The sequence below is a fragment of the Lepisma saccharinum genome, chromosome 12 (genome assembly GCF_977018435.1).
Source record: "Lepisma saccharinum chromosome 12, izLepSacc3.1, whole genome shotgun sequence".
NCBI classification, from domain to species: domain Eukaryota; kingdom Metazoa; phylum Arthropoda; class Insecta; order Zygentoma; family Lepismatidae; genus Lepisma; species Lepisma saccharinum.
The window spans coordinates 47,705,617-47,733,101 of record NC_139240.1 but is presented as its reverse complement, the minus strand read 5'-3'; the positions used below and the strand labels follow the sequence as shown (position 1 = coordinate 47,733,101).

The window sequence follows — 27,485 nt, the reverse complement described above, 5'->3', positions numbered from 1 at the left end:
ACCTATATGTGAGTAAAATGTAAATAGAACCTATGCTCGGAAATCCAAAATGGCGACCGGAAGTGGGGTTATTTTGGAAACGGTAAGACTTATGAAAAATCTGTTTGCGGATTCATCATGTACACCTATACGTGAGTAAAATGTAAATAGAACCTATGCTCGGAAATCCAAAATGGCGACCGGAAGTGGGGTTATTTTGGAAACGGTAAGACTTATGAAAAATCTGTTTGCGGATTCATCATGTACGCCTATATGTGAGTAAAATGTAAATAGAACCTATGCTCGGAAAGCCAAAATGGCGACCGGAAGTGGGGTTATCTTGGAAACGGTAAGACTTAGGAAAAATCTGTTTGCGGATTCATCACGTATGCCTATATGTGAGTAAAATGTGAATAGCACCTATGCTCGGAAATCCAAAATGGCGACCGGAAGTGGGGTTATCTTGGAAACGGTAAGACTTAGGAAAAATCTGTTTGCGGATTCATCACGTACGCCTATATGTGAGTAAAATGTAAATAGAACCTATGCTCGGAAATCCAAAATGGCGACCGGAAGTGGGGTTATCTTGGAAACGGTAAGACTTAGGAAAAATCTGTTTGCGGATTCATCATGTACGCCTATATGTGAGTAAAATGTAAATAGAACCTATGTTCGGAAATCCAAAATGGCAATATAAGATAAGAGGTGGGCGTTAACTGTTTTTCTTGGAACTCTGGAGATAAAGGGGAACAGAAGGAAACATGTTTGGGAGATTGTTAGTAATGAGATAATATGTTCGGAATGAAGTCCTCTTTCCGGTGAACCAGGTTTCATTGTTCTAGGACCAGCGGTTTCCTAGTTTTTTATTTTCAATCGTAGACCCCCCTTCCGACCACTCTAATGAAAGGTTTCGACGTGCAGATTACGAATATGTAATCAGATTCGCTCTACGTCAATTAGGGGAGGAGCTAGAGCCTTTTGAAAAATTCCGTTTTTTTTTTTTTTTTTTTTTTTTTTTTTTTTTTTTTTTTTCACGTACGCCTATATATGGGTAAAATGTAAATAGAACCTATGCTCGGAAATCCAAAATGGCGACCGGAAGTGGGGTTATCTTGGAAACGGTAAGACTTAGGAAAAATCTGTTTGCGGATTCATCATGTACACCTATACGTGAGTAAAATGTAAATAGAACCTATGCTCGGAAATCCAAAATGGCGACCGGAAGTGGGGTTATCTTGGAAACGGTAAGACTTAGCAAAAATCTGTTTGCGGATTCATCATGTACACCTATATGTGAGTAAAATGTAAATAGAACCTATGCTCGGAAATCCAAAATGGCGACCGGAAGTGGGGTTATTTTGGAAACGGTAAGACTTATGAAAAATCTGTTTGCGGATTCATCATGTACACCTATACGTGAGTAAAATGTAAATAGAACCTATGCTCGGAAATCCAAAATGGCGACCGGAAGTGGGGTTATTTTGGAAACGGTAAGACTTATGAAAAATCTGTTTGCGGATTCATCATGTACGCCTATATGTGAGTAAAATGTAAATAGAACCTATGCTCGGAAAGCCAAAATGGCGACCGGAAGTGGGGTTATCTTGGAAACGGTAAGACTTAGGAAAAATCTGTTTGCCGATTCATCACGTATGCCTATATGTGAGTAAAATGTGAATAGCACCTATGCTCGGAAATCCAAAATGGCGACCGGAAGTGGGGTTATCTTGGAAACGGTAAAACTTAGGAAAAATCTGTTTGCGGATTCATCACGTACGCCTATATGTGAGTAAAATGTAAATAGAACCTATGCTCGGAAATCCAAAATGGCGACCGGAAGTGGGGTTATCTTGGAAACGGTAAGACTTAGGAAAAATCTGTTTGCGGATTCATCATGTACGCCTATATGTGAGTAAAATGTAAATAGAACCTATGTTCGGAAATCCAAAATGGCAACCGGAAGTGGGGTTATCTTGGAAACGGTAAGACTTATGAAAAATCTGTTTGCGGATTCATCATGTACACCTATACGTGAGTAAAATGTAGATAGAACCTATGCTCGGAAATCCAAAATGGCGACCGGAAGTGGGGTTATTTTGGAAACGGTAAGACTTAGGAAAAATCTGTTTGCGGATTCATCATGTACGCCTATATGTGAGTAAAATGTAAATAGAACCTATGCTCGGAAAGCCAAAATGGCGACCGGAAGTGGGGTTATCTTGGAAACGGTAAAACTTAGGAAAAATGTTTTTGCGGATTCATCACATATGCCTATATGTGAGTAAAATGTAAATAGAACCTATGCTCGGAAATCCAAAATGGCGACCGGAAGTGGGGTTATCTTGGAAACGGTAAGACTTAGAAAAAATCTGTTTGCGGATTCATCACGTACGCCTATATGTGAGTTAAATGTAAATAGAACCTATGCTCGGAAATCCAAAATGGCGACCGGAAGTGGGGTTATCTTGGAAACGGTAAGACTTAGGAAAAATCTGTTTGCGGATTCATCACGTACGCCTATATGTGAGTTAAATGTAAATAGAACCTATGCTCGGAAATCCAAAATGGCGACCGGAAGTGGGGTTATCTTGGAAACGGTAAAACTTAGAAAAAATCTGTTTGCGGATTCATCACGTACGCCTATATGTGAGTAAAATGTGAATAGAACCTATGCTTATAATACTGACGTGTGCATAAATAACAGTTTTTCTTTTATTTTCAGATGGCATTGTTACCTTTTGATTTCGACCTTTTGTATGCTGACCTTAAGAACGAGAATCAGAAGGGAGAAAAAACGCCTGGACAGCTCGTTAAAGGGTTCCGGACAGGTTTTTCAATTTTTCAAATTTATCTACAACAACGAACTGAGCCCCCTGTACATGGTGTTTTTAAAAATGAAAATAACTGTTGGTAGTATGAATTGTAAATAAAGTAAAGTGTGTAAAATGTTCTGAATTTTGAATCTCTTATTTCACCGAATAAAATACATCATAATACTTATGGAGCCCACTGTACAAGATGTTTTTAAAATGGAAAAAAATATTGGTAGTATGTATTGTAAATTGAGTAAAATGTGTAAGTTTTTCTGAATTTTGAAGCTCTTATTCCGTCGAATAAAATACATCAAAATACTTATGGAGTCCACTGTACATGGTGTTCTTAAAATGAAAACAAATATTGGTAGTAGGTATTGTCAATAGAGTAAAATGTGTTAGCCGTGGCCCAGTAATAAATAGAGCGGTGTTTACATACAAAAGTAATGTTATTATTGCGTTGCACTCGGGTGTGGTTCTTTTAGCGTACAGTGAGAACCATGAGTATTACTCTTCAAATTGTCTATGAATATTGTAAAAATAATGTTGATTTAGAAGCCGCTTTTAATTTTGGAGTTTTTATTTGGTCGAATAAAATGTAGCATAATACTGATGGACCCCACTGTACATGATGTTTTTAAAATGAAAATAACTGTTGGTAGTATGAATTGTAAATAAAGTAAAATGTGTAAAATGTTTTGAATTTTGAATCTCTTATTTCACCGAATAAAATACAGCATAATATTTATGGAGCCCACTGTACAAGATGTTTTTAAAATGGAAAAAAATATTGGTAGTATGTATTGTAAATTGAGTAAAATGTGTAAGTTTTTCTGAATTGTGAAGCTCTTATTCCGTCGAATAAAATACATCAAAATACTTATGGAGCCCCCTGTACATGGTTTTCTTAAAATGAAAACAAATATTGGTAGTATATTTGTGTGAGCCGTGGCCAAGTAATGTTATTATTGCGTTGCACTTGGGTGTGGTTCTTTTAGCGTACAGTGAGAACCGTGAGTATTACTCTTCAAATTGTCTATGAATATTGTAAAAATAATGTTGATTTAGAAGCCGCTTTTAATTTTGGAGTTTTTATTTGGTCGAATAAAATGTAGCATAATACTGATGGACCCCACTGTACATGATGTTTTTAAAATGAAAATAACTGTTGGTAGTATGAATTGTAAATAAAGTAAAATGTGTAAAATGTTTTGAATTTTGAATCTCTTATTTCACCGAATAAAATACAGCATAATATTTATGGAGCCCACTGTACAAGATGTTCTTAAAATTGAAACAAATGTTGGTAGTATGTATTGTAAATTGAGTAAAATGTGTAAGTTTTTCTGAATTTTGAAACTCTTATCGACTTATGCACAGATAGGTTATTCAGGACAGAATCAATTTTAAACACTGAGGTTATTCGCGAGCAGAATGTATCGAAGTAGATTCCGCTTTATGCACTGATAGATTAATCGGGACAGAATTCACTTTATGCAATTAGACTGATTGTGATACAAATATACGAGGCCATGGTAGAAATCAGGTTGTATAATAATAGCAATGGGTTAGGGCCTACATTCTTCAATTAGGATATCGATCAAACTTGGTGCATAAAACGGGTTACAAACATCAGTTCAATCAATCGATCAGCCATATTTTCTACCATGCCGTCGTATATTTCTGTACCGATTACCCTCGGTGCATAATCACGTATATTTCTGTATCGATCAGCTTCATTGCATAAAACTGCCGCGACGGTTGGTCGGGAGTTTCCGGTTTCTTAAAAAACAGATGACGTCGATGAGTCAGAAATTGAATGAGTGATTCTGGTGAGGAGCTGTTTTTTGCGGGTGGTTGTTGATGAGTTTGAAATTCCAGGAATTGGGTGCGGTCCTTTCAGCGTACAGTGAGAACCATGAGTATTACTCTTCAAATTGTCTATGAATATTGTAAGAAATAATGCTGATTTAGAAGCTGCTTTAATTTTGGAGTTTTTATTTGGTCGAATAAAATGCAACATAATACTGATGGGCCCCCTGTACATGGTGTTTTTAAAAATGAAAATAACTGTTGGTAGTATGAATTGTAAATAAAGTAAAGTGTGTAAAATGTTCTGAATTTTGAATCTCTTATTTCACCGAATAAAATACATCATAATACTTATGGAGCCCACTGTACAAGATGTTTTTAAAATTGAATAATAAATAGAGTGGTGTTTACATACAAAAGTAATGTTATTATTATTGCGTTGCCCTATACTTAGGAAATTTTCCCTCCATCTTTTCACTGTACTAATAAAGACATTACAGAAGAATAAAAACTCTGCAGTGATAGTCGGAACATATGCACATATTAGATACGTGTAGGGTTGAGTCATTAACGATACGGATGTAACTTCCTTGTAGGGTCTGCATGCCTGAGATAACAAAACTTCCTCTCAGAGTTTCCTGCTACAGCAGGCATCAGAAAATTGAACAGTTGCAGCCGAAAGAATGGAGAAGGTGCCAGTGGAAATCTGGGTGCGGATTTTATCCATGGTTCCCCTGCAGGATATTATTCCTTTAGCAGCAGTGAATAAAATTTTGAAAACTGCTGTGCAGATAGTGGTAGGCGATTACACTCATACCACGTATGGGTGTAGAGTAATGAAGATAACAGATATTGCTAATTTTAGGCCCATGCTTAACGACGAGTTGGATGTTCTGGAAGAAAATCGCTTCCCTGGTATGTACCGGTGGAGTGATTCATGGCGCGAACATAATAGAAAAGTAGATGATGTGATAGACAAAATAATTCGCTCCACCGAACTGGAAACGGCATGCCGTAAATATGGAGTGTTCGATGTGTGAATGTGTGTATTTTGTATAGTAAGTAAAAAAAGTGAATTAACTTTATGCACTGAGGCTATTAGGAAGTAGGATATAGGTAGTAATAGGTAGGTAGGTAATAGGTTAATCGGGAGCAGAATGTATCTATGCGGATTGAACCGATGTTTAAAGTCCGCTTTATGCACAGATAGGTTAATCAGGACAGAATCAACTATATACACTCAGGTTATTCGCGAGCAGAATGTATCGAAGCGGATTCCGCTTTATGCACGGATAGATTAATCGGGACAGAATTTACTTTATGCAATTAGGCTGATCGAGACAGAAATATACGAGGCCATGGTAGAAATCAGGTTGTATAATAATAGCTATGGGATAGACCCTACATTCTTCAATTAAGATATCGATCAAACTTGGTGCATAAAACGGATTACAAACATCAGTTCAATCAATCGATCAGCCCCTAAGAGGATTCTACATTTAAATACCATGCCGTCGTATATTTCTGTACCGATTACCCTCGGTGCATAACCACTTTATGCACTGAGGCTATTAGGAAGTAGGATATAGGTAGTAATAGGTAGGTAGGTAATAGGTTAATCGGGAGCAGAATGTATCTATGCGGATTGAACCGATGTTTAAAGTCCGCTTTATGCACAGATAGGTTAATCAGGACAGAATCAACTATATACACTCAGGTTATTCGCGAGCAGAATGTATCGAAGCGGATTCCGCTTTATGCACGGATAGATTAATCGGGACAGAATTTACTTTATGCAATTAGGCTGATCGAGACAGAAATATACGAGGCCATGGTAGAAATCAGGTTGTATAATAATAGCTATGGGATAGACCCTACATTCTTCAATTAAGATATCGATCAAACTTGGTGCATAAAACGGATTACAAACATCAGTTCAATCAATCGATCAGCCCCTAAGAGGATTCTACATTTAAATACCATGCCGTCGTATATTTCTGTACCGATTACCCTCGGTGCATAACCACGTATATTTCTGTATCGATCAGCTTCGGTGCATAAAACGGTTCACTCTTGGTGCATAAAACAGGTTTCAAACATCATTTCAATCCATCACTCAATCACTACATAGGACAAATTATACCAAGCCCTCATATATTTCTGTATCGATCACCCTTGGTGCATAAAACGGATTACAAACATCAGTTCAATCAATCGATCAGCCCTTAAGAGGATTCCCACATTTTCTACCATGCCGTCGTATATTTCTGTACCGATTACCCTCGGTGCATAACCACGTATATTTCTGTATCGATCAGCTTCGGTGCATAAAACGGTTCACTCTTGGTGCATAAAACAGGTTTCAAACATCATTTCGATCCATCACTCAATCACTACATAGGACAAATTATACCAAGCCCTCATATATTTCTGTATCGATCACCCTTGGTGCATAAAACGGATTACAAACATCAGTTCAATCAATCGATCAGCCCTTAAGAGGATTCCCATATTTTCTACCATGCCGTCGTATATTTCTGTACCGATTACCCTCGGTGCATAACCACGTATATTTCTGTATCGACCAGCTTCGGTGCATAAAACGGTTCACTCTTGGTGCATAAAACAGGTTTCAAACATCATTTCAATCCGTCACTCAATCACTACATTTGACAACTTATACCTAACTCTTGTATATTTCTGTATTGATCACCCTTGGTGCATAAAATGGATTACAAACATCAGTTCAATCAATCGATCAGCCCTTAAGAGGATTCCCATTTTTGATGTATTTTATTCGACGGAATAAGAGCTTCAAAATTCAGAAAAACTTACACATTTTACTCAATTTACGATACATACTACCAATATTTGTTTCCATTTTAAGAACATCTTGTACAGTGGGCTCCATAAATATTATGCTGTATTTTATTCGGTGAAATAAGAGATTCAAAATTCAGAACATTTTACACCCTTTACTTTATTTACAATTCATACTACCGATAGTTATTTTTTATTTTTAAAAAACACCATGTACAGTGGGCGCCATCAGTATTATGCTGCATTTTATTCCACCAAATAAGAACTCCAAAATTAAAAGCATTCGGTATGTACTTCTTCTTATCCTCGTCGTTCTGACACCGTGAAGGCCAGCCGTTCGCTTCCTGTTTTATTTTCAAGAAGGTGTTGACACAACCAGCAAAAAGTCCTCCAGTTTTATGACAGGGTCGTATATGGATGTTTTATACTTTCACACATCCGACAACACTTTGTAGCCTAAACTGCAAGCTTTACGCACTTCGGCGATGACCCAAGTCGCCGAAAGTGCACGTTGTTCATCGGAATGCTGGAACGTCCCATCACATTTTAATCGGATAGCACATTCCTTACGCAATATAAACATTTAAAAGTTGAAAACAACCGCCTACGCGCCTTAAAAATTCGTCTCTTATGCCTCGAACGCGTTCGAGGCAATAAGAGAAAGCGAATTTTTAAGGCGCGTAGGCGGTTGTTTTCAACTTTTAAATGTTTATATTGCGTAAGGAATGTGCTATCCGATTAAAATGTGATGGGACGTTCCAGCATTCCGATGAACAACGTGCACTTTCGGCGACTTGGGTCATCGCCGAAGTGCGTAAAGCTTGCAGTTTAGGCTACAAAGTGTTGTCGGATGTGTGAAAGTATAAAACATCCATATACGACCCTGTCATAAAACTGGAGGACTTTTTGCTGGTTGTGTCAACACCTTCTTGAAAATAAAACAGGAAGCGAACGGCTGGCCTTCACGGTGTCAGAACGACGAGGATAAGAAGAAGTACATACCGAATGCTTTTAATTTTGGAGTTCTTATTTGGTGGAATAAAATGCAGCATAATACTGATGGCGCCCACTGTACATGGTGTTTTTTAAAAATAAAAAATAACTATCGGTAGTATGAATTGTAAATAAAGTAAAGGGTGTAAAATGTTCTGAATTTTGAATCTCTTATTTCACCGAATAAAATACAGCATAATATTTATGGAGCCCACTGTACAAGATGTTCTTAAAATGGAAACAAATATTGGTAGTATGTATCGTAAATTGAGTAAAATGTGTAAGTTTTTCTGAATTTTGAAGCTCTTATTCCGTCGAATAAAATACATCAAAAATGGGAATCCTCTTAAGGGCTGATCGATTGATTGAACTGATGTTTGTAATCCATTTTATGCACCAAGGGTGATCAATACAGAAATATACAAGAGTTAGGTATAAGTTGTCAAATGTAGTGATTGAGTGACGGATTGAAATGATGTTTGAAACCTGTTTTATGCACCAAGAGTGAACCGTTTTATGCACCGAAGCTGGTCGATACAGAAATATACGTGGTTATGCACCGAGGGTAATCGGTACAGAAATATACGACGGCATGGTAGAAAATATGGGAATCCTCTTAAGGGCTGATCGATTGATTGAACTGATGTTTGTAATCCGTTTTATGCACCAAGGGTGATCGATACAGAAATATATGAGGGCTTGGTATAATTTGTCCTATGTAGTGATTGAGTGATGGATCGAAATGATGTTTGAAACCTGTTTTATGCACCAAGAGTGAACCGTTTTATGCACCGAAGCTGATCGATACAGAAATATACGTGGTTATGCACCGAGGGTAATCGGTACAGAAATATACGACGGCATGGTAGAAAATGTGGGAATCCTCTTAAGGGCTGATCGATTGATTGAACTGATGTTTGTAATCCGTTTTATGCACCAAGGGTGATCGATACAGAAATATATGAGGGCTTGGTATAATTTGTCCTATGTAGTGATTGAGTGATGGATTGAAATGATGTTTGAAACCTGTTTTATGCACCAAGAGTGAACCGTTTTATGCACCGAAGCTGATCGATACAGAAATATACGTGGTTATGCACCGAGGGTAATCGGTACAGAAATATACGACGGCATGGTATTTAAATGTAGAATCCTCTTAGGGGCTGATCGATTGATTGAACTGATGTTTGTAATCCGTTTTATGCACCAAGTTTGATCGATATCTTAATTGAAGAATGTAGGGTCTATCCCATAGCTATTATTATACAACCTGATTTCTACCATGGCCTCGTATATTTCTGTCTCGATCAGCCTAATTGCATAAAGTAAATTCTGTCCCGATTAATCTATCCGTGCATAAAGCGGAATCCGCTTCGATACATTCTGCTCGCGAATAACCTGAGTGTATATAGTTGATTCTGTCCTGATTAACCTATCTGTGCATAAAGCGGACTTTAAACATCGGTTCAATCCGCATAGATACATTCTGCTCCCGATTAACCTATTACCTACCTACCTATTACTACCTATATCCTACTTCCTAATAGCCTCAGTGCATAAAGTGGTTATGCACCGAGGGTAATCGGTACAGAAATATACGACGGCATGGTATTTAAATGTAGAATCCTCTTAGGGGCTGATCGATTGATTGAACTGATGTTTGTAATCCGTTTTATGCACCAAGTTTGATCGATATCTTAATTGAAGAATGTAGGGTCTATCCCATAGCTATTATTATACAACCTGATTTCTACCATGGCCTCGTATATTTCTGTCTCGATCAGCCTAATTGCATAAAGTAAATTCTGTCCCGATTAATCTATCCGTGCATAAAGCGGAATCCGCTTCGATACATTCTGCTCGCGAATAACCTGAGTGTATATAGTTGATTCTGTCCTGATTAACCTATCTGTGCATAAAGCGGACTTTAAACATCGGTTCAATCCGCATAGATACATTCTGCTCCCGATTAACCTATTACCTACCTACCTATTACTACCTATATCCTACTTCCTAATAGCCTCAGTGCATAAAGTTAATTCACTTTTTTTACTTACTATACAAAATACACACATTCACACATCGAACACTCCATATTTACGGCATGCCGTTTCCAGTTCGGTGGAGCGAATTATTTTGTCTATCACATCATCTACTTTTCTATTATGTTCGCGCCATGAATCACTCCACCGGTACATACCAGGGAAGCGATTTTCTTCCAGAACATCCAACTCGTCGTTAAGCATGGGCCTAAAATTAGCAATATCTGTTATCTTCATTACTCTACACCCATACGTGGTATGAGTGTAATCGCCTACCACTATCTGCACAGCAGTTTTCAAAATTTTATTCACTGCTGCTAAAGGAATAATATCCTGCAGGGGAACCATGGATAAAATCCGCACCCAGATTTCCACTGGCACCTTCTCCATTCTTTCGGCTGCAACTGTTCAATTTTCTGATGCCTGCTGTAGCAGGAAACTCTGAGAGGAAGTTTTGTTATCTCAGGCATGCAGACCCTACAAGGAAGTTACATCCGTATCGTTAATGACTCAACCCTACACGTATCTAATATGTGCATATGTTCCGACTATCACTGCAGAGTTTTTATTCTTCTGTAATGTCTTTATTAGTACAGTGAAAAGATGGAGGGAAAATTTCCTAAGTATAGGGCAACGCAATAATAATAACATTACTTTTGTATGTAAACACCACTCTATTTATTATTCAATTTTAAAAACATCTTGTACAGTGGGCTCCATAAGTATTATGATGTATTTTATTCGGTGAAATAAGAGATTCAAAATTCAGAACATTTTACACACTTTACTTTATTTACAATTCATACTACCAACAGTTATTTTCATTTTTAAAAACACCATGTACAGGGGGCCCATCAGTATTATGTTGCATTTTATTCGACCAAATAAAAACTCCAAAATTAAAGCAGCTTCTAAATCAGCATTATTTCTTACAATATTCATAGACAATTTGAAGAGTAATACTCATGGTTCTCACTGTACGCTGAAAGGACCGCACCCAATTCCTGGAATTTCAAACTCATCAACAACCACCCGCAAAAAACAGCTCCTCACCAGAATCACTCATTCAATTTCTGACTCATCGACGTCATCTGTTTTTTAAGAAACCGGAAACTCCCGACCAACCGTCGCGGCAGTTTTATGCAATGAAGCTGATCGATACAGAAATATACGTGATTATGCACCGAGGGTAATCGGTACAGAAATATACGACGGCATGGTAGAAAATATGGCTGATCGATTGATTGAACTGATGTTTGTAACCCGTTTTATGCACCAAGTTTGATCGATATCCTAATTGAAGAATGTAGGCCCTAACCCATTGCTATTATTATACAACCTGATTTCTACCATGGCCTCGTATATTTGTATCACAATCAGTCTAATTGCATAAAGTGAATTCTGTCCCGATTAATCTATCAGTGCATAAAGCGGAATCTACTTCGATACATTCTGCTCGCGAATAACCTCAGTGTTTAAAATTGATTCTGTCCTGAATAACCTATCTGTGCATAAGTCGATAAGAGTTTCAAAATTCAGAAAAACTTACACATTTTACTCAATTTACAATACATACTACCAACATTTGTTTCAATTTTAAGAACATCTTGTACAGTGGGCTCCATAAATATTATGCTGTATTTTATTCGGTGAAATAAGAGATTCAAAATTCAAAACATTTTACACATTTTACTTTATTTACAATTCATACTACCAACAGTTATTTTCATTTTAAAAACATCATGTACAGTGGGGTCCATCAGTATTATGCTACATTTTATTCGACCAAATAAAAACTCCAAAATTAAAAGCGGCTTCTAAATCAACATTATTTTTACAATATTCATAGACAATTTGAAGAGTAATACTCACGGTTCTCACTGTACGCTAAAAGAACCACACCCAAGTGCAACGCAATAATAACATTACTTGGCCACGGCTCACACAAATATACTACCAATATTTGTTTTCATTTTAAGAAAACCATGTACAGGGGGCTCCATAAGTATTTTGATGTATTTTATTCGACGGAATAAGAGCTTCACAATTCAGAAAAACTTACACATTTTACTCAATTTACAATACATACTACCAATATTTTTTTCCATTTTAAAAACATCTTGTACAGTGGGCTCCATAAATATTATGCTGTATTTTATTCGGTGAAATAAGAGATTCAAAATTCAAAACATTTTACACATTTTACTTTATTTACAATTCATACTACCAACAGTTATTTTCATTTTAAAAACATCATGTACAGTGGGGTCCATCAGTATTATGCTACATTTTATTCGACCAAATAAAAACTCCAAAATTAAAAGCGGCTTCTAAATCAACATTATTTTTACAATATTCATAGACAATTTGAAGAGTAATACTCATGGTTCTCACTGTACGCTAAAAGAACCACACCCGAGTGCAACGCAATAATAACATTACTTTTGTATGTAAACACCGCTCTATTTATTACTGGGCCACGGCTAACACATTTTACTCTATTGACAATACCTACTACCAATATTTGTTTTCATTTTAAGAACACCATGTACAGTGGACTCCATAAGTATTTTGATGTATTTTATTCGACGGAATAAGAGCTTCAAAATTCAGAAAAACTTACACATTTTACTCAATTTACAATACATACTACCAATATTTTTTTCCATTTTAAAAACATCTTGTACAGTGGGCTCCATAAGTATTATGATGTATTTTATTCGGTGAAATAAGAGATTCAAAATTCAGAACATTTTACACACTTTACTTTATTTACAATTCATACTACCAACAGTTATTTTCATTTTTAAAAACACCATGTACAGGGGGCTCAGTTCGTTGTTGTAGATAAATTTGAAAAATTGAAAAACCTGTCCGGAACCCTTTAACGAGCTGTCCAGGCGTTTTTTCTCCCTTCTGATTCTCGTTCTTAAGGTCAGCATACAAAAGGTCGAAATCAAAAGGTAACAATGCCATCTGAAAATAAAAGAAAAACTGTTATTTATGCACACGTCAGTATTATAAGCATAGGTTCTATTCACATTTTACTCACATATAGGCGTACGTGATGAATCCGCAAACAGATTTTTTCTAAGTTTTACCGTTTCCAAGATAACCCCACTTCCGGTCGCCATTTTGGATTTCCGAGCATAGGTTCTATTTACATTTAACTCACATATAGGCGTACGTGATGAATCCGCAAACAGATTTTTCCTAAGTCTTACCGTTTCCAAGATAACCCCACTTCCGGTCGCCATTTTGGATTTCCGAGCATAGGTTCTATTTACATTTAACTCACATATAGGCGTACGTGATGAATCCGCAAACAGATTTTTTCTAAGTCTTACCGTTTCCAAGATAACCCCACTTCCGGTCGCCATTTTGGATTTCCGAGCATAGGTTCTATTTACATTTTACTCACATATAGGCATATGTGATGAATCCGCAAAAACATTTTTCCTAAGTTTTACCGTTTCCAAGATAACCCCACTTCCGGTCGCCATTTTGGCTTTCCGAGCATAGGTTCTATTTACATTTTACTCACATATAGGCGTACATGATGAATCCGCAAACAGATTTTTCCTAAGTCTTACCGTTTCCAAAATAACCCCACTTCCGGTCGCCATTTTGGATTTCCGAGCATAGGTTCTATCTACATTTTACTCACGTATAGGTGTACATGATGAATCCGCAAACAGATTTTTCATAAGTCTTACCGTTTCCAAGATAACCCCACTTCCGGTTGCCATTTTGGATTTCCGAACATAGGTTCTATTTACATTTTACTCACATATAGGCGTACATGATGAATCCGCAAACAGATTTTTCCTAAGTCTTACCGTTTCCAAGATAACCCCACTTCCGGTCGCCATTTTGGATTTCCGAGCATAGGTTCTATTTACATTTTACTCACATATAGGCGTACGTGATGAATCCGCAAACAGATTTTTCCTAAGTTTTACCGTTTCCAAGATAACCCCACTTCCGGTCGCCATTTTGGATTTCCGAGCATAGGTGCTATTCACATTTTACTCACATATAGGCATACGTGATGAATCGGCAAACAGATTTTTCCTAAGTCTTACCGTTTCCAAGATAACCCCACTTCCGGTCGCCATTTTGGCTTTCCGAGCATAGGTTCTATTTACATTTTACTCACATATAGGCGTACATGATGAATCCGCAAACAGATTTTTCATAAGTCTTACCGTTTCCAAAATAACCCCACTTCCGGTCGCCATTTTGGATTTCCGAGCATAGGTTCTATTTACATTTTACTCACGTATAGGTGTACATGATGAATCCGCAAACAGATTTTTCATAAGTCTTACCGTTTCCAAAATAACCCCACTTCCGGTCGCCATTTTGGATTTCCGAGCATAGGTTCTATTTACATTTTACTCACATATAGGTGTACATGATGAATCCGCAAACAGATTTTTGCTAAGTCTTACCGTTTCCAAGATAACCCCACTTCCGGTCGCCATTTTGGATTTCCGAGCATAGGTTCTATTTACATTTTACTCACGTATAGGTGTACATGATGAATCCGCAAACAGATTTTTCCTAAGTCTTACCGTTTCCAAGATAACCCCACTTCCGGTCGCCATTTTGGATTTCCGAGCATAGGTTCTATTTACATTTTACCCATATATAGGCGTACGTGAAAAAAAAAAAAAAAAAAAAAAAAAAAAAAAAAAAAAAAAACGGAATTTTTCAAAAGGCTCTAGCTCCTCCCCTAATTGACGTAGAGCGAATCTGATTACATATTCGTAATCTGCACGTCGAAACCTTTCATTAGAGTGGTCGGAAGGGGGGTCTACGATTGAAAATAAAAAACTAGGAAACCGCTGGTCCTAGAACAATGAAACCTGGTTCACCGGAAAGAGGACTTCATTCCGAACATATTATCTCATTACTAACAATCTCCCAAACATGTTTCCTTCTGTTCCCCTTTATCTCCAGAGTTCCAAGAAAAACAGTTAACGCCCACCTCTTATCTTATATTGCCATTTTGGATTTCCGAACATAGGTTCTATTTACATTTTACTCACATATAGGCGTACATGATGAATCCGCAAACAGATTTTTCCTAAGTCTTACCGTTTCCAAGATAACCCCACTTCCGGTCGCCATTTTGGATTTCCGAGCATAGGTTCTATTTACATTTTACTCACATATAGGCGTACGTGATGAATCCGCAAACAGATTTTTCCTAAGTCTTACCGTTTCCAAGATAACCCCACTTCCGGTCGCCATTTTGGATTTCCGAGCATAGGTGCTATTCACATTTTACTCACATATAGGCATACGTGATGAATCCGCAAACAGATTTTTCCTAAGTCTTACCGTTTCCAAGATAACCCCACTTCCGGTCGCCATTTTGGCTTTCCGAGCATAGGTTCTATTTACATTTTACTCACATATAGGCGTACATGATGAATCCGCAAACAGATTTTTCATAAGTCTTACCGTTTCCAAAATAACCCCACTTCCGGTCGCCATTTTGGATTTCCGAGCATAGGTTCTATTTACATTTTACTCACGTATAGGTGTACATGATGAATCCGCAAACAGATTTTTCATAAGTCTTACCGTTTCCAAAATAACCCCACTTCCGGTCGCCATTTTGGATTTCCGAGCATAGGTTCTATTTACATTTTACTCACATATAGGTGTACATGATGAATCCGCAAACAGATTTTTGCTAAGTCTTACCGTTTCCAAGATAACCCCACTTCCGGTCGCCATTTTGGATTTCCGAGCATAGGTTCTATTTACATTTTACTCACGTATAGGTGTACATGATGAATCCGCAAACAGATTTTTCCTAAGTCTTACCGTTTCCAAGATAACCCCACTTCCGGTCGCCATTTTGGATTTCCGAGCATAGGTTCTATTTACATTTTACCCATATATAGGCGTACGTGATAAAAAAAAAAAAAAAAAAAAAAAAAAAAACGGAATTGTTCAAAAGGCTCTAGCTCCTCCCCTAATTGACGTAGAGCGAATCTGATTACATATTCGTAATCTGCACGTCGAGACCTTTCATTAGAGTGGTCGGAAGGGGGGTCTACGATTGAAAATAAAAAACTAGGAAACCGCTGGTCCTAGAACAATGAAACCTGGTTCACCGGAAAGAGGACTTCATTCCGAACATATTATCTCATTACTAACAATCTCCCAAACATGTTTCCTTCTGTTCCCCTTTATCTCCAGAGTTCCAAGAAAAACAGTTAACGCCCACCTCTTATCTTATCACTTCCGGGCAGAGACGGCTCGAAACACACTAATTAACGCAGAAAACGCCTACCCCTTATCTTAGCATTTCCGCTCTTATCTTTCATTAACTCAGAAAACGCATACCCCTTATCTTATCATTTCCGCTGCATATGTTTCTCTACGATCATTTCACACTTTGAAATTGTTAACAAAGGATCAGAATGGAGAACGGGGACGATGTAAGTACCTTATATTCATTTCATTTTGTCAAATAATAAGTTCATATTTACACATCGCAACATTTATTGGTGTCGATCATCAGTTTACAACATATATACACAGAAATTCTTACACGTAATGAACCTCTACAGGGAAGTAATTATATAATATCGGTGTTGCAACAAATCACGTTCAATGCTAATATTCTTTTGAAACTCATTTTCTCCCCAAACCAAAAATGATCTTCAGGAAAATGTTGAATTATTATGCTTTTCAGAGCCTGAAAAGCGTTTTAATTCTTACATTTTGACTACAGGACGAAAACTGTCGAATTTCCCAGAATGACTCATCAATGCCATCTCTCCTCAAACACCGGATACACGTACCCATTTCCCAGAATTTCAGACTCAACAACGCCATCTGTTTTCAAACACCGGAAACACGTACTCCAATTTATATATGACGTCACACGCCAAAATAACGTAACAAAAACAAAATGGCGTCACAGAAATTAAAACATTTCATAATAATAATAATAATCCGAGAATTTCACTCATCAACGCCATCTGTTTTCAAACACCGGAAACACGTACTCCAATTTATATATAACATCACACACCAAAATAACATAACAAAAACAGAATGGCGTCACAGAAATTAAAACAATTCATAATAATAATAATAATAATAATCCGAGAATTTCAGACTCATCAACGCCATCTGTTTTCGAACACCGGAAACACGTACTCCAATTTATAACACCGGAAACACGTACTCTAATTTATATATGACGTCACACGCCAAAATAGCGTAACAAAAAACAAAATGGCGTCACAGAAATTAAAACAATTCATAATAATAATATAATAATATTTAAATTAATAATAATTTAATAATATAATCTGGTCACGTGACTTCCATTTTGTGACGTCACAGTCACGTGACTCTCAGAAATTGCAAATTCATTCAAACCTACGCCCAAAACATGTTCGGACATGTTCTATTCAGACAGAAAAACCGTTACACCCATTTCCAGGAATCTCAGACTTATCAACGGTCTCAAACGGGAAACGCCCCCCAAAAATAGCCACCTATCTCATCAACACCGGAAACCCTTATCAAGTCCTCAATAACAACAGGAAACCCGCAATCTTATCAACGCCCCGAAAACCCCACTTATCAATCTTCTCATTAACAACAGGAAGTCCATATCATTAAGCCCCGCCCCTTTTCCCTCATCAACCAATCAAAACGCTCAAAACCCCCACCCTTGCTTGCCCACACGGCTTGGTCATCAATTGATCTTTGATCGATCTTTTCCAATCAATTGATTTATCGACTTCAACGGGGGTACATAACTACTTGGTACATATCCAAAACTCACTCCTAGCAACATATTACGCAAAATCTTTAATATTCCGTCACTCGACGAAAGGAGGCAAACAAGTCAAATAACTTTTCTCTCCAAGCTTATCAATGGTAAAATAGATTCTTTTAATCTGTTGTCGAATTTAAATTTTTATGTGCCAAACTGTATGTTAAGGCCCAGAACTGATCTCTTTCAAATCCCCCTTGGAAGAACCAAAATGACCGAAGCTGAACCCATGAGGAGAATGTGCAAGTTATTTAATTTAGTTTCTAAGAATAATCCAAGCGTAGACCTATTTAAATGTAATTGTAACATAAGATCTAATCGCTGAATTTCTGTGTGTTTTGTTTTGTTTTGTTCATTGAATTTTGGTTTTCATTCAGCTTGTAAGGTTATATACAATAGTTTAGCGTCATTTATTGTTGTTTTGTCTCTGTGTTCCCTTTGCTTCTATAATCTAATAGTTAATTTCTCACAATTATTCTTAAAAGTAAAATGTATATTGCATCATTCATATTTCTTGTTAATTTTCTTAGTTATGTTCTTGTTTATGTAATGGTGTCATCCCATATTGAACACTGTAATTGGGCATGCGCCTGTTGTGTTTCAATTAAATAAATAAATAAATAAATAAATAAAATGGAATATCTCATCATGTTGCAACACTAGCTTCTATCCTACGTTAAAAAAAAATACTCTCACAAGAATGCATTGTATTTGGTATTTGTATAATTTTAAATGACATGAAAATGACATTTTATTGCTTACAAAAATGTTAAAAATCATGCAACAATTAACGAAACGATAGATTTTTGTAATCCTTAAGGTGAATAAACCAATCGTTGTCCACAGCTCATATTCCTGTGGTACGTTACCCGGGTTCGGGGTATTTACTTTCAAATGGGCGGAAATGTTGAAAACAGCACGCTCCTGCCATCTAGGGGTAAAAAAACTGAACCTTGTTCATTGTGTATCTTCATAACAACTCATTTTACTGGAATGCTTTTTGAAAACAATATGGGAAAGAGCTTTATCAGCTATTTACGTGAATTTCTATCCTCACTATTCTCTCTCATTGCCAATATTTTTAAACAGAGAAATGTGGCGATACGTCTACTGATCAATGAACAGGACATGTCCGTTCATTTGAGGACTGTCTTTGTTCGAAAAAATAGTTTGTTTATTCCATCTGGTTAAAAAAACATAATCCCTTCCACCTTGTCATTACCGTATGTTCATTTAGAAACACATGAATGCCTGACTATTTATCTTACGAGTGTCGATTAACAGGAGGTGCTTTCTTTATCATTACAAAAAAAAAACAGAAAAAAACAAGCAGCTCAAAATGATGATGTCCGTTAACAATGAAAAACAACAATGAGTTCTGTCCTAAAGAGTTTAATTAATCTGTTTCTGACATTAACCAGGTAATGCAGTAAACATTATTTTAAAAATTGAAAAGTGTTCTGTAGAGTACATTTGAGCTGATATAGAAATTAATAACAAAGTGTTATTATTTTCTTGTCACGTTATGCTTTGTTAAAGTTATCGTTACGAAACCTTGAGAGTTTTTTGAAAAAATACTCAAGAGAAATAGGTGTTACTAACCCTTGAATAAATGTACGTATGATATAGCTTATAACAAGAGCGTCTCGAGAGTGGTTTTGTGATTTAACCCCGTAAATTATTCGGAATAATAATAGCAATAAGAAATGCATGTACTTTGTTTATTCCATAAAGCAATATTTAAGTTCCTTTGATGCCAGCAGATGGGGTAGATATCCAACAGTTCGATTCCGCTGAGAAGTTCGGTAATTGCGAAGTATTATTTGAAATAGTCTCTTGTAAGTATCTAGAAAATATTGAGTTTGTGTTTGTTTTTGAGTCCACTGTATGCACAGAAAGACTAATCGGGACTGGACCTACAGTTTAAAGTGGGATCGGAACCATATTTAATAAATGTAGCCTCATTTATAACAAGGGCAATTTTTATTCTGTGAAAATAATTTTTTTTAATCTGAAGGATTCTGTGATATGTGGGAACCAAATTTCCGTAGTCGTACAAAGGGAATTCGAGAATTTAAAAAGATACATTTTATCATTGTAGTATTTTTCCATTCAAGCAACCAGATGGTCAATAAAATTTAAATTTAAATTACTCCTCTTTCTTCTAAGTTGATAGCTTCTGCGTTGTCAAGTTGTAATGAGGGAAGAACAACTCCAGCTTCACACATCTCCCACTGTGTGGCGCTATCTTCCTTTTTAGTTTTGTGTGTTTCAGAACACACTTCCTCGGAATGTTGTTACTTTCATAAGCGGCAAAAATGCACAGATTTGATCCATGTTCAGGCAAAGTGAGAACGTAGAAAAGTAAATATGGAATTTCTCTGTAGCCAAAGCAGCTTGCAACAGGTCGACTAAAACAAGTGTGTTACTGCGTTGACAAATTGGCTGAACTTCCAAAGGTACAAGAGAGGGGGAAGCGAGAAGAGAAAACAAATGACTGTGCACCTTAGTTCGCGAGTTTGCCGTGGGCAGTCTTAGGCAATTTGTTGTTTCGAAACAAAAGTTTGAAAAATAAGTAGAGGCAGTTTCCTGTATACGAATCTTCCAAATGACTATAATTCATGATCACCTGTCTCGAGATTAGCAAGAAGTGGTAGAAAAGTGAAGTAAAATAAACTAATGTTAAACCAAACGATCGAAAGTTGATATCAAACATGGCCAATGTAATGGATCATCCGAGTTCTCTAGTTTGAAACTTGTCCCGATGTTTTACAGAAAATTCTGTCTTCTCACATCTGCTATCGACCACACCACAGTCTCCTTTCAGGGTACAATTGTTAACTGTAATGTGAGGCAATGGTTTACTGCAGTTTGTTGAAGCGACAAAAAACAACGCGTGGAAGAAGTTTGAACTAGCATGTTCCATTAGTTCAGTCTTAAAATTTAAATGATCCCTTGCCAAAGATTCAGACTATCTTTTAACAGCTGTTCAAAGCAATATGTGTAGACGGTCCTCGTCAGCGTGGGACGGCATCCGTTCGTATCAGCTTGGGCGACGATACAAGGAAGCCTGAGGAAACTGTTGAAGGCAGCTTGGGACAACTGTTCAAGAAAGCTCGGAACAAAAGTTCAAGAAAGCCTGGGACAACTGTTCTGTGCAGCCTGTGACAACTGTTGAAGGAAGCTTGGGACAACTATTCTGTGCAGCTTGGGGCAATTGTTCTGTGCAGCTATGGAAAACTGTTGAATGAAGCTTGGGACTGTTCAGTGCAGCTTGGGACAGCTGTTGAAGGAAGATTGGGACAACTGTTTTGTGCAGCTTGTGACAACTGTTCAAGGAAGCTTGGGACAACTGTTCTAAGCAGCTATGGAAAACTGTTGAAGGAAGCTTGGGACTGTTCGGTGCAGCTTGCGACTGAGCTTGGGACAACTGTTCGGTGCAGCTAGGGAAAACTGTTCATGGAAAAATGTTCAAGGAAACTTGGTACCACTATTGTGTATGGCTTGGAACAACTGTTCAAGGAGACTTGGGAAACTGTTCGGAGCAGATAGAGAAAACTGTTCAAAGAATTTTGAGACTGTTCAGTGCAGCTTGGGACAACTGCCAAGAAAACTTGGTCCAACTTCTAAATACATATCGGGACAACTATTCAAGGCAGCTTGAGACAACTGTACAAGGAAGATTGGAACAACAGTTCAAGAAAGCCTGGAACAACTGTTCTGTGCAGCATGTGGCAACTGTTGAAGGAAGCTTGGAACAACTATTCTGTGCAGCTTGGGACAATTGTTCTGTGCAGATATGGAAAACTGTTGAAGGAAGCTTGGGACTGTTCAGTGCAGCTTGGGACAGCTGTTCAAGGAAGCTTGGGACAACGGTTTTGTGCAGCTTGTGACAACTGTTCAAGGAAGCTTGGGACAACTTTTCTAAACAGCTATGGAAAACTGTTGAAGGAAGCTTGGGACTGTTCGGTGCAGCTTGCGACTGAGCTTGGGACAACTGTTCAATGAAGCTTCGGACAACTGTTCGGTGCAGCTAGGGAAAACTGTTCATGGGTAACTGTTCAAGGAAACTTGGTACCACTATTGTGTATAGCTTGGGACAATTGTTCAAGGAGGCTTGGGAAAACTGTTCGGTGCAGATAGGGAAAACTGTTCAAAGAATTTGGGACTGTTCAGTGCAGCTTGGGACAACTGCCAAGGAAACTTGGTCCAACTTCTAAATACATATTGGGACAACTATTCAAGGCAGCTTGAGACAACTGTACAAGGAAGATTGGAACAACAGTTCAAGAAAGCCTGGAACAACTGTTCTGTGCAGCATGTGTCAACTGTTGAAGGAAGCTTGGGACTGTTCAGTGCAGCTTGCGACTGAGCTTGGGAGAACTGTTCAATGAAGCTTCGGACAACTGTTTGGTGCAACTAGGGAAAACTGTTCAGGGAAAACTGTTCAAGGAAACTTGGTACAACTATTGTGTATAGCTTGGGACAACTGCTCAAGGATGCTTGGGAAAACTGTTGAGTGCAGATAGCAAAAACTGTTCAAAGAATTTTGGGACTGTTCAGTGCAGCTTGGGACAACTGCCAAGGAAACTTGAGCCAACTGCTAAAGAAATATTGGGACAACTATTCAAGGCAGCTTGAGACTACTGTACAAGGAAGCTTGGGACAACTGTTCAAGATAGCTTGGGACAACTGTTCAAGACAACTTGGGACAACTGTTCAAGACAACATGGGACAACTGTTCAAGGCAGCTCCGGAATGACTGTAAAATGCAACTGTTCAAGGCATTTCAGGACAACTGTTAATTGCAACTCGGGACAACTGTTCAAGCCAGTTCTGGACAACTGTTCAAGGCAGCTTGGGATAATTGTTCAAGGCAGCTCGGGACAATTTTCAAGGCAGCTTTTAACAACTTCTCAAGGAAGCTTGAGCCGACGGTTCACGACAGGTCTGGACAATTGTTCAATGCAGCTCTGGGCGACTATTCAAGGAAGCTTGAGCCGCCGTTCCACGACAGCTCGGGACAATTGTTCAAAGCAGTTCTAGGTGAATGTTCTACGTAGCTTGAGGCAACGTTCCACGACAGCTCTGGTCAATTGTTCAATGCAGTTCTGGTCGACTGTTCAAGGAAGCTTGAGCCGACGATCCACAACAGGTCGGGGCAATTGTTCAATGTAGTTCTGGACGAATGTTCTATGCAGCTTAAGACGACGGTCCGCGACAGCTTGCGTCAACGATTCAAGGCAAATTGCGGCAACGATTCAAAGTAGATTGCCACAACGATTTGCAACACCTTGTGGTAATAGTTTATGCGACTCTATGGCAAAGTTTAAAGACATCTCCTAGAGTATGGATTGATTCACAGAAACTACAATTGTAGTAGAGATACAATGAAAAACAATTTGGAGAAGCTTGTTCACCATTCTACCTACCGCATTACACTATAAAAAAGACCATGTATTTGTTATTTTTTCTACCATCACCGTGTCATTCTGTATCCCAAGAATAAAACATACTTTAGGAAAACTCACATTGCTGTTGACAAAGCAGTAGAGGATGGCAACTATGGCTCCCTGGAAGGTGTTGAGGAAGTTGATGCAGTAGGACCAGAGTCCGTACTCCAGGGCGCTCCTGTGCAGGGGCGACGGGATGTGGGAGAAGAAGCTGGTGATCCCCAGGAAGGGGACCAGGACCAGGGAGGCTCTCACAGACACCCTGCGGAGAGAAACAAAAATATTTGTAAAATTAAATTTTTTGTGCATTTTTTTTTTACAAAAGTCGTAGCTCTGAACTTGCATCGGCTTGAAAATACTTCATTTATTAAAGACTAAGTCTGTGACATTGTTATTAACGGTGATAGAAATTAGGGGATCAAATGCCCCTCTTGCACCCTGTGCGCACGCCCATAGTGACGGCGCTAGGTAAAAGTAAGTGGGGAGGCAGGGGCGATAGGAATATTTTCTGACGGCCAGTCACATTGTACATTGGGATCCATGAGTATTACAAATTGTCCATGACTATTTTCATTAATTTTTCTCTTACATTCTGTGTGCTTTTAGCGATGGATTTTTATGTATGCTGGTGCAGAAGTTGTCAACAGCTTGTTTTCAGTTTTCTTTTAATTCTTGAAGCTCTTATTGGGTCAAATAAAGTGCACGAAACATGGTGATGGACCATTTGCACGGTAACACTGATGAATCCCACTGTACAGGGATTTTTTTCAGTTAACTTGTGAATGCGGGTTCATTTCTTGCTCTCTGATTGGCTGTTGGAAAGTTACGGTGCTCTGATTGTGAGAATATCTTACTTGCGCTGTACGTTAGGTTAGGTTAGGTTAGATTAGAAAACACAAATTTTCGCTGAAAAGTAGGAAATAAGATATTCTCACAATCAGAGCACCGTAACTTTCCGACAGCCAATCAGAGAGAAAGAAATGAATGCATAAAACAAAAGCGTTTCACTAGAGCATATTATGTAAATGGAATAAATTATCTTGGAAATTAATTTCAGAAACAGAAGCAATTAATCTGTACATTTGTTGGAGGTTAATTCACACAACACAAACCGATGCTAACCAAAAATAATGTCTTTCAATTGGTCACCTTGTGGTGTTACACACGTTTCAACACATCCTTTCCTATTCTATGGCGCTTCAGAGGGTGTAGTGTTGGTGTCATCGCCTTGTAAACAAGGGGTCCAGGATTCAATACCCGTTGGAGGCACAAAGTGGTTCGGATCCCACCTTTAACTGTTGTCCCGATTAACTTATCTCTGCATAAAGTGGACATGAAACACAATTTCCTGCTCCTTCCAAATACTCTCAACAGCTCGCTCGATAAGACTCCCACACTGTGTAACATCACAAGGTGACCTTGAAATACATTATTTTTTGTTAGTATCAGCTTGTGTGTTTGAATTAATGTCCAACAAGTGTAAGAGCTTATATTGTACATGTAATGAACTTAAAATGAGAAAATCTGTACCAGATGTAGAAACCACAGGAATATGTAATATAAGTTGTTCATGTTCAAAGGATTATGTAGGACAAACATGAAGGAAAATGACAATAACATGGCACAAACACGATTTTTACATAATAAACATACAAGAACGTGTTTGTCAACTCACATAATTGAGGAGAAGCATATGATTAAAGAGAGAGGGGATTTAAAAAGTGTGATTGGAAACAGATTTGAATGTCAGGGAAGCTTCGCTCATTGCAGAAGAACACTGGAATAAATTAAATAATGAAAATGGTAACATAGAGAGACCCACTATGGAGTTTTCTTCTCCACATGTGGAGTAAGCCACCATTTTTAAAATTCAATGTAACTGAAGACATCAAGAATCTCTGTAAAAGGGATGATGATTTTAAATTGCTTGATGATATTTGGGATTCATAATTTAAAAAAAAAGTGATAACATTTTTTTAAATAATAATAAAACAGACTGCTTGTGTTACGGTTAAGTTGCTATGTTACAACAATGTATCACTGATACGATCCATTGTATTCTATTTTGTTAAAATTTTTTAACTATTGTTATAACTGTATCTTTAATTAATCTAAAAATAAATGTCTGAAACGTCATAACAAATTGTGTTTTATGTTTGTAATAACCGTAGACTACAAGAGAAATAAGTGTAGATTTATTCCATTTACATAATATGATCTAGTGAATCGTGATCGTTTTATTTATGGTATTCTAGTACCGTCAACTAATTATGCTTGTCCCTGTATATACAATTAAAGAACATCAAAAGTCATACTTGGGATAAATGAGCATTTTCATTTAGTTCTGTTTAATTTCTAGGGTTGAGGACGGTGGCGCCGCCACTGGTTGGATACAAAGTTCTCCATTTAGTTTTATGATTTACCAATAGATGGCACTGCATCTTCTGCCAAAGAAATGTTCGTTACTTTACACCCACCTACATTTACAAATCGTTATATCTAATGTAAATACATACCATATCTCATACAGCTGTCCATTGCTGCTATCTTTAAGTTTTGTCATCAGGACTCGAGTAATGTTGAGCAAGAGTAGGAGGTTGGCCTATAAGAGAAAGAAAGAAGTTGCTATACATAGTTGGAGTGGAGTTGATTCAAAATCAGAATGTCCAGCAATCACATCCATTAATCTAAATCAATGGTAAAATCCCATAGAATGTCTTAAAGAAAAAAATGATTTTATTCAGTGTAGAATCCCAACTTGAGCGTGGATGTTGTTTCAATGACTACTGAAGTACAGCTCACGCAAATGTTTCAGTTGGTACCACGCCGAAGACCCGGGTTCGAATCCCGGGGCATGTAATCTGGACCAACCTTTTTTCCAGTCATTTCCCTGTTTCTCCGCGGCTCCGAGGCTCACCCAGCCTTGTAAATGGGTATCTGGGGGGATAAAGGCGGCCGGGCGTGATGCTGATCACATCATCCAAAGTATGGTCGAGATTAAGAATATGTGGAGCTCTATCTATACCTCCACATTACCCCATATGCCTTCATGGCACACGCATAGGGGTACCTTTACCATTATGCATACACAATTATAATTTTGCGTCTACGTTTTTTTTCAGGCTGGCTCACTAGATGGCACTTTGTGTATGTGCTGATATTCTTTTGTTGCTAGTTTGTAATTTTCTTATTACATTTTTGCAAGAAGAGAATTCAATTCAAACTAACACTAGTTCAAGAAGGACCCGAGCAGATGGCGATTAAAATAATTTACTAAGTGCAGTAAAAGAATCAAAGAACATGATAAGGTTCAAAAACACAAAAATCTGTTAATAAAGCAGGAATATTATATCATAAGTGAATACTTAGACTGTAAATTATAGAAATTTTACTTAATTATATTTTTGACTTGTAATGACAAAAGTGCCCTCCAACAGCCCCGTAGCTAGATATTTTGGAGATATTGTGGTTTGCCGCCCCCTCCCCTCCCTCCCGCACTACAAAGCACTGAAATTTTGTCTCTCAATATTATCTTATTTGTGATATTTACATCCTGTAAATTTTGAAATGAGGAATCAAAGAAAAACTCATTAAAATATTTGAGTTACCCCTCGCTACGGGCCTGCCCTCCTAATACCAATGTATATGGCCTCCCCGATGGCGCAGCACCCCCATTCACGACCGGATCAAGAAAGTGTGGGGCGTTACCCCCACACCCCCTATACGCCTTCATGGCGTGGTGCTATGCACAGGGGAA

The 27,485-nt window shown here is 37.8% G+C and overlaps 1 protein-coding gene across 1 annotated transcript in view; it reads right to left on the bottom strand.

Annotated features, from left to right (window-relative positions):
- LOC145996465 (PDF receptor-like) overlaps positions 1-27,485 on the bottom strand; it is a 327,859-nt gene that overhangs the window by 10,559 nt on the left and 289,815 nt on the right. Inside the window, exons 9-10 of the mRNA XM_083132955.1 lie at positions 26,245-26,330; positions 23,807-23,990 (exon numbers count right to left, since the gene is read on the bottom strand). Of these exons, the coding sequence (XP_082989081.1) occupies positions 23,807-23,990; positions 26,245-26,330 (270 nt within the window). The remainder of the gene's footprint in view (positions 1-23,806; positions 23,991-26,244; positions 26,331-27,485) is intronic.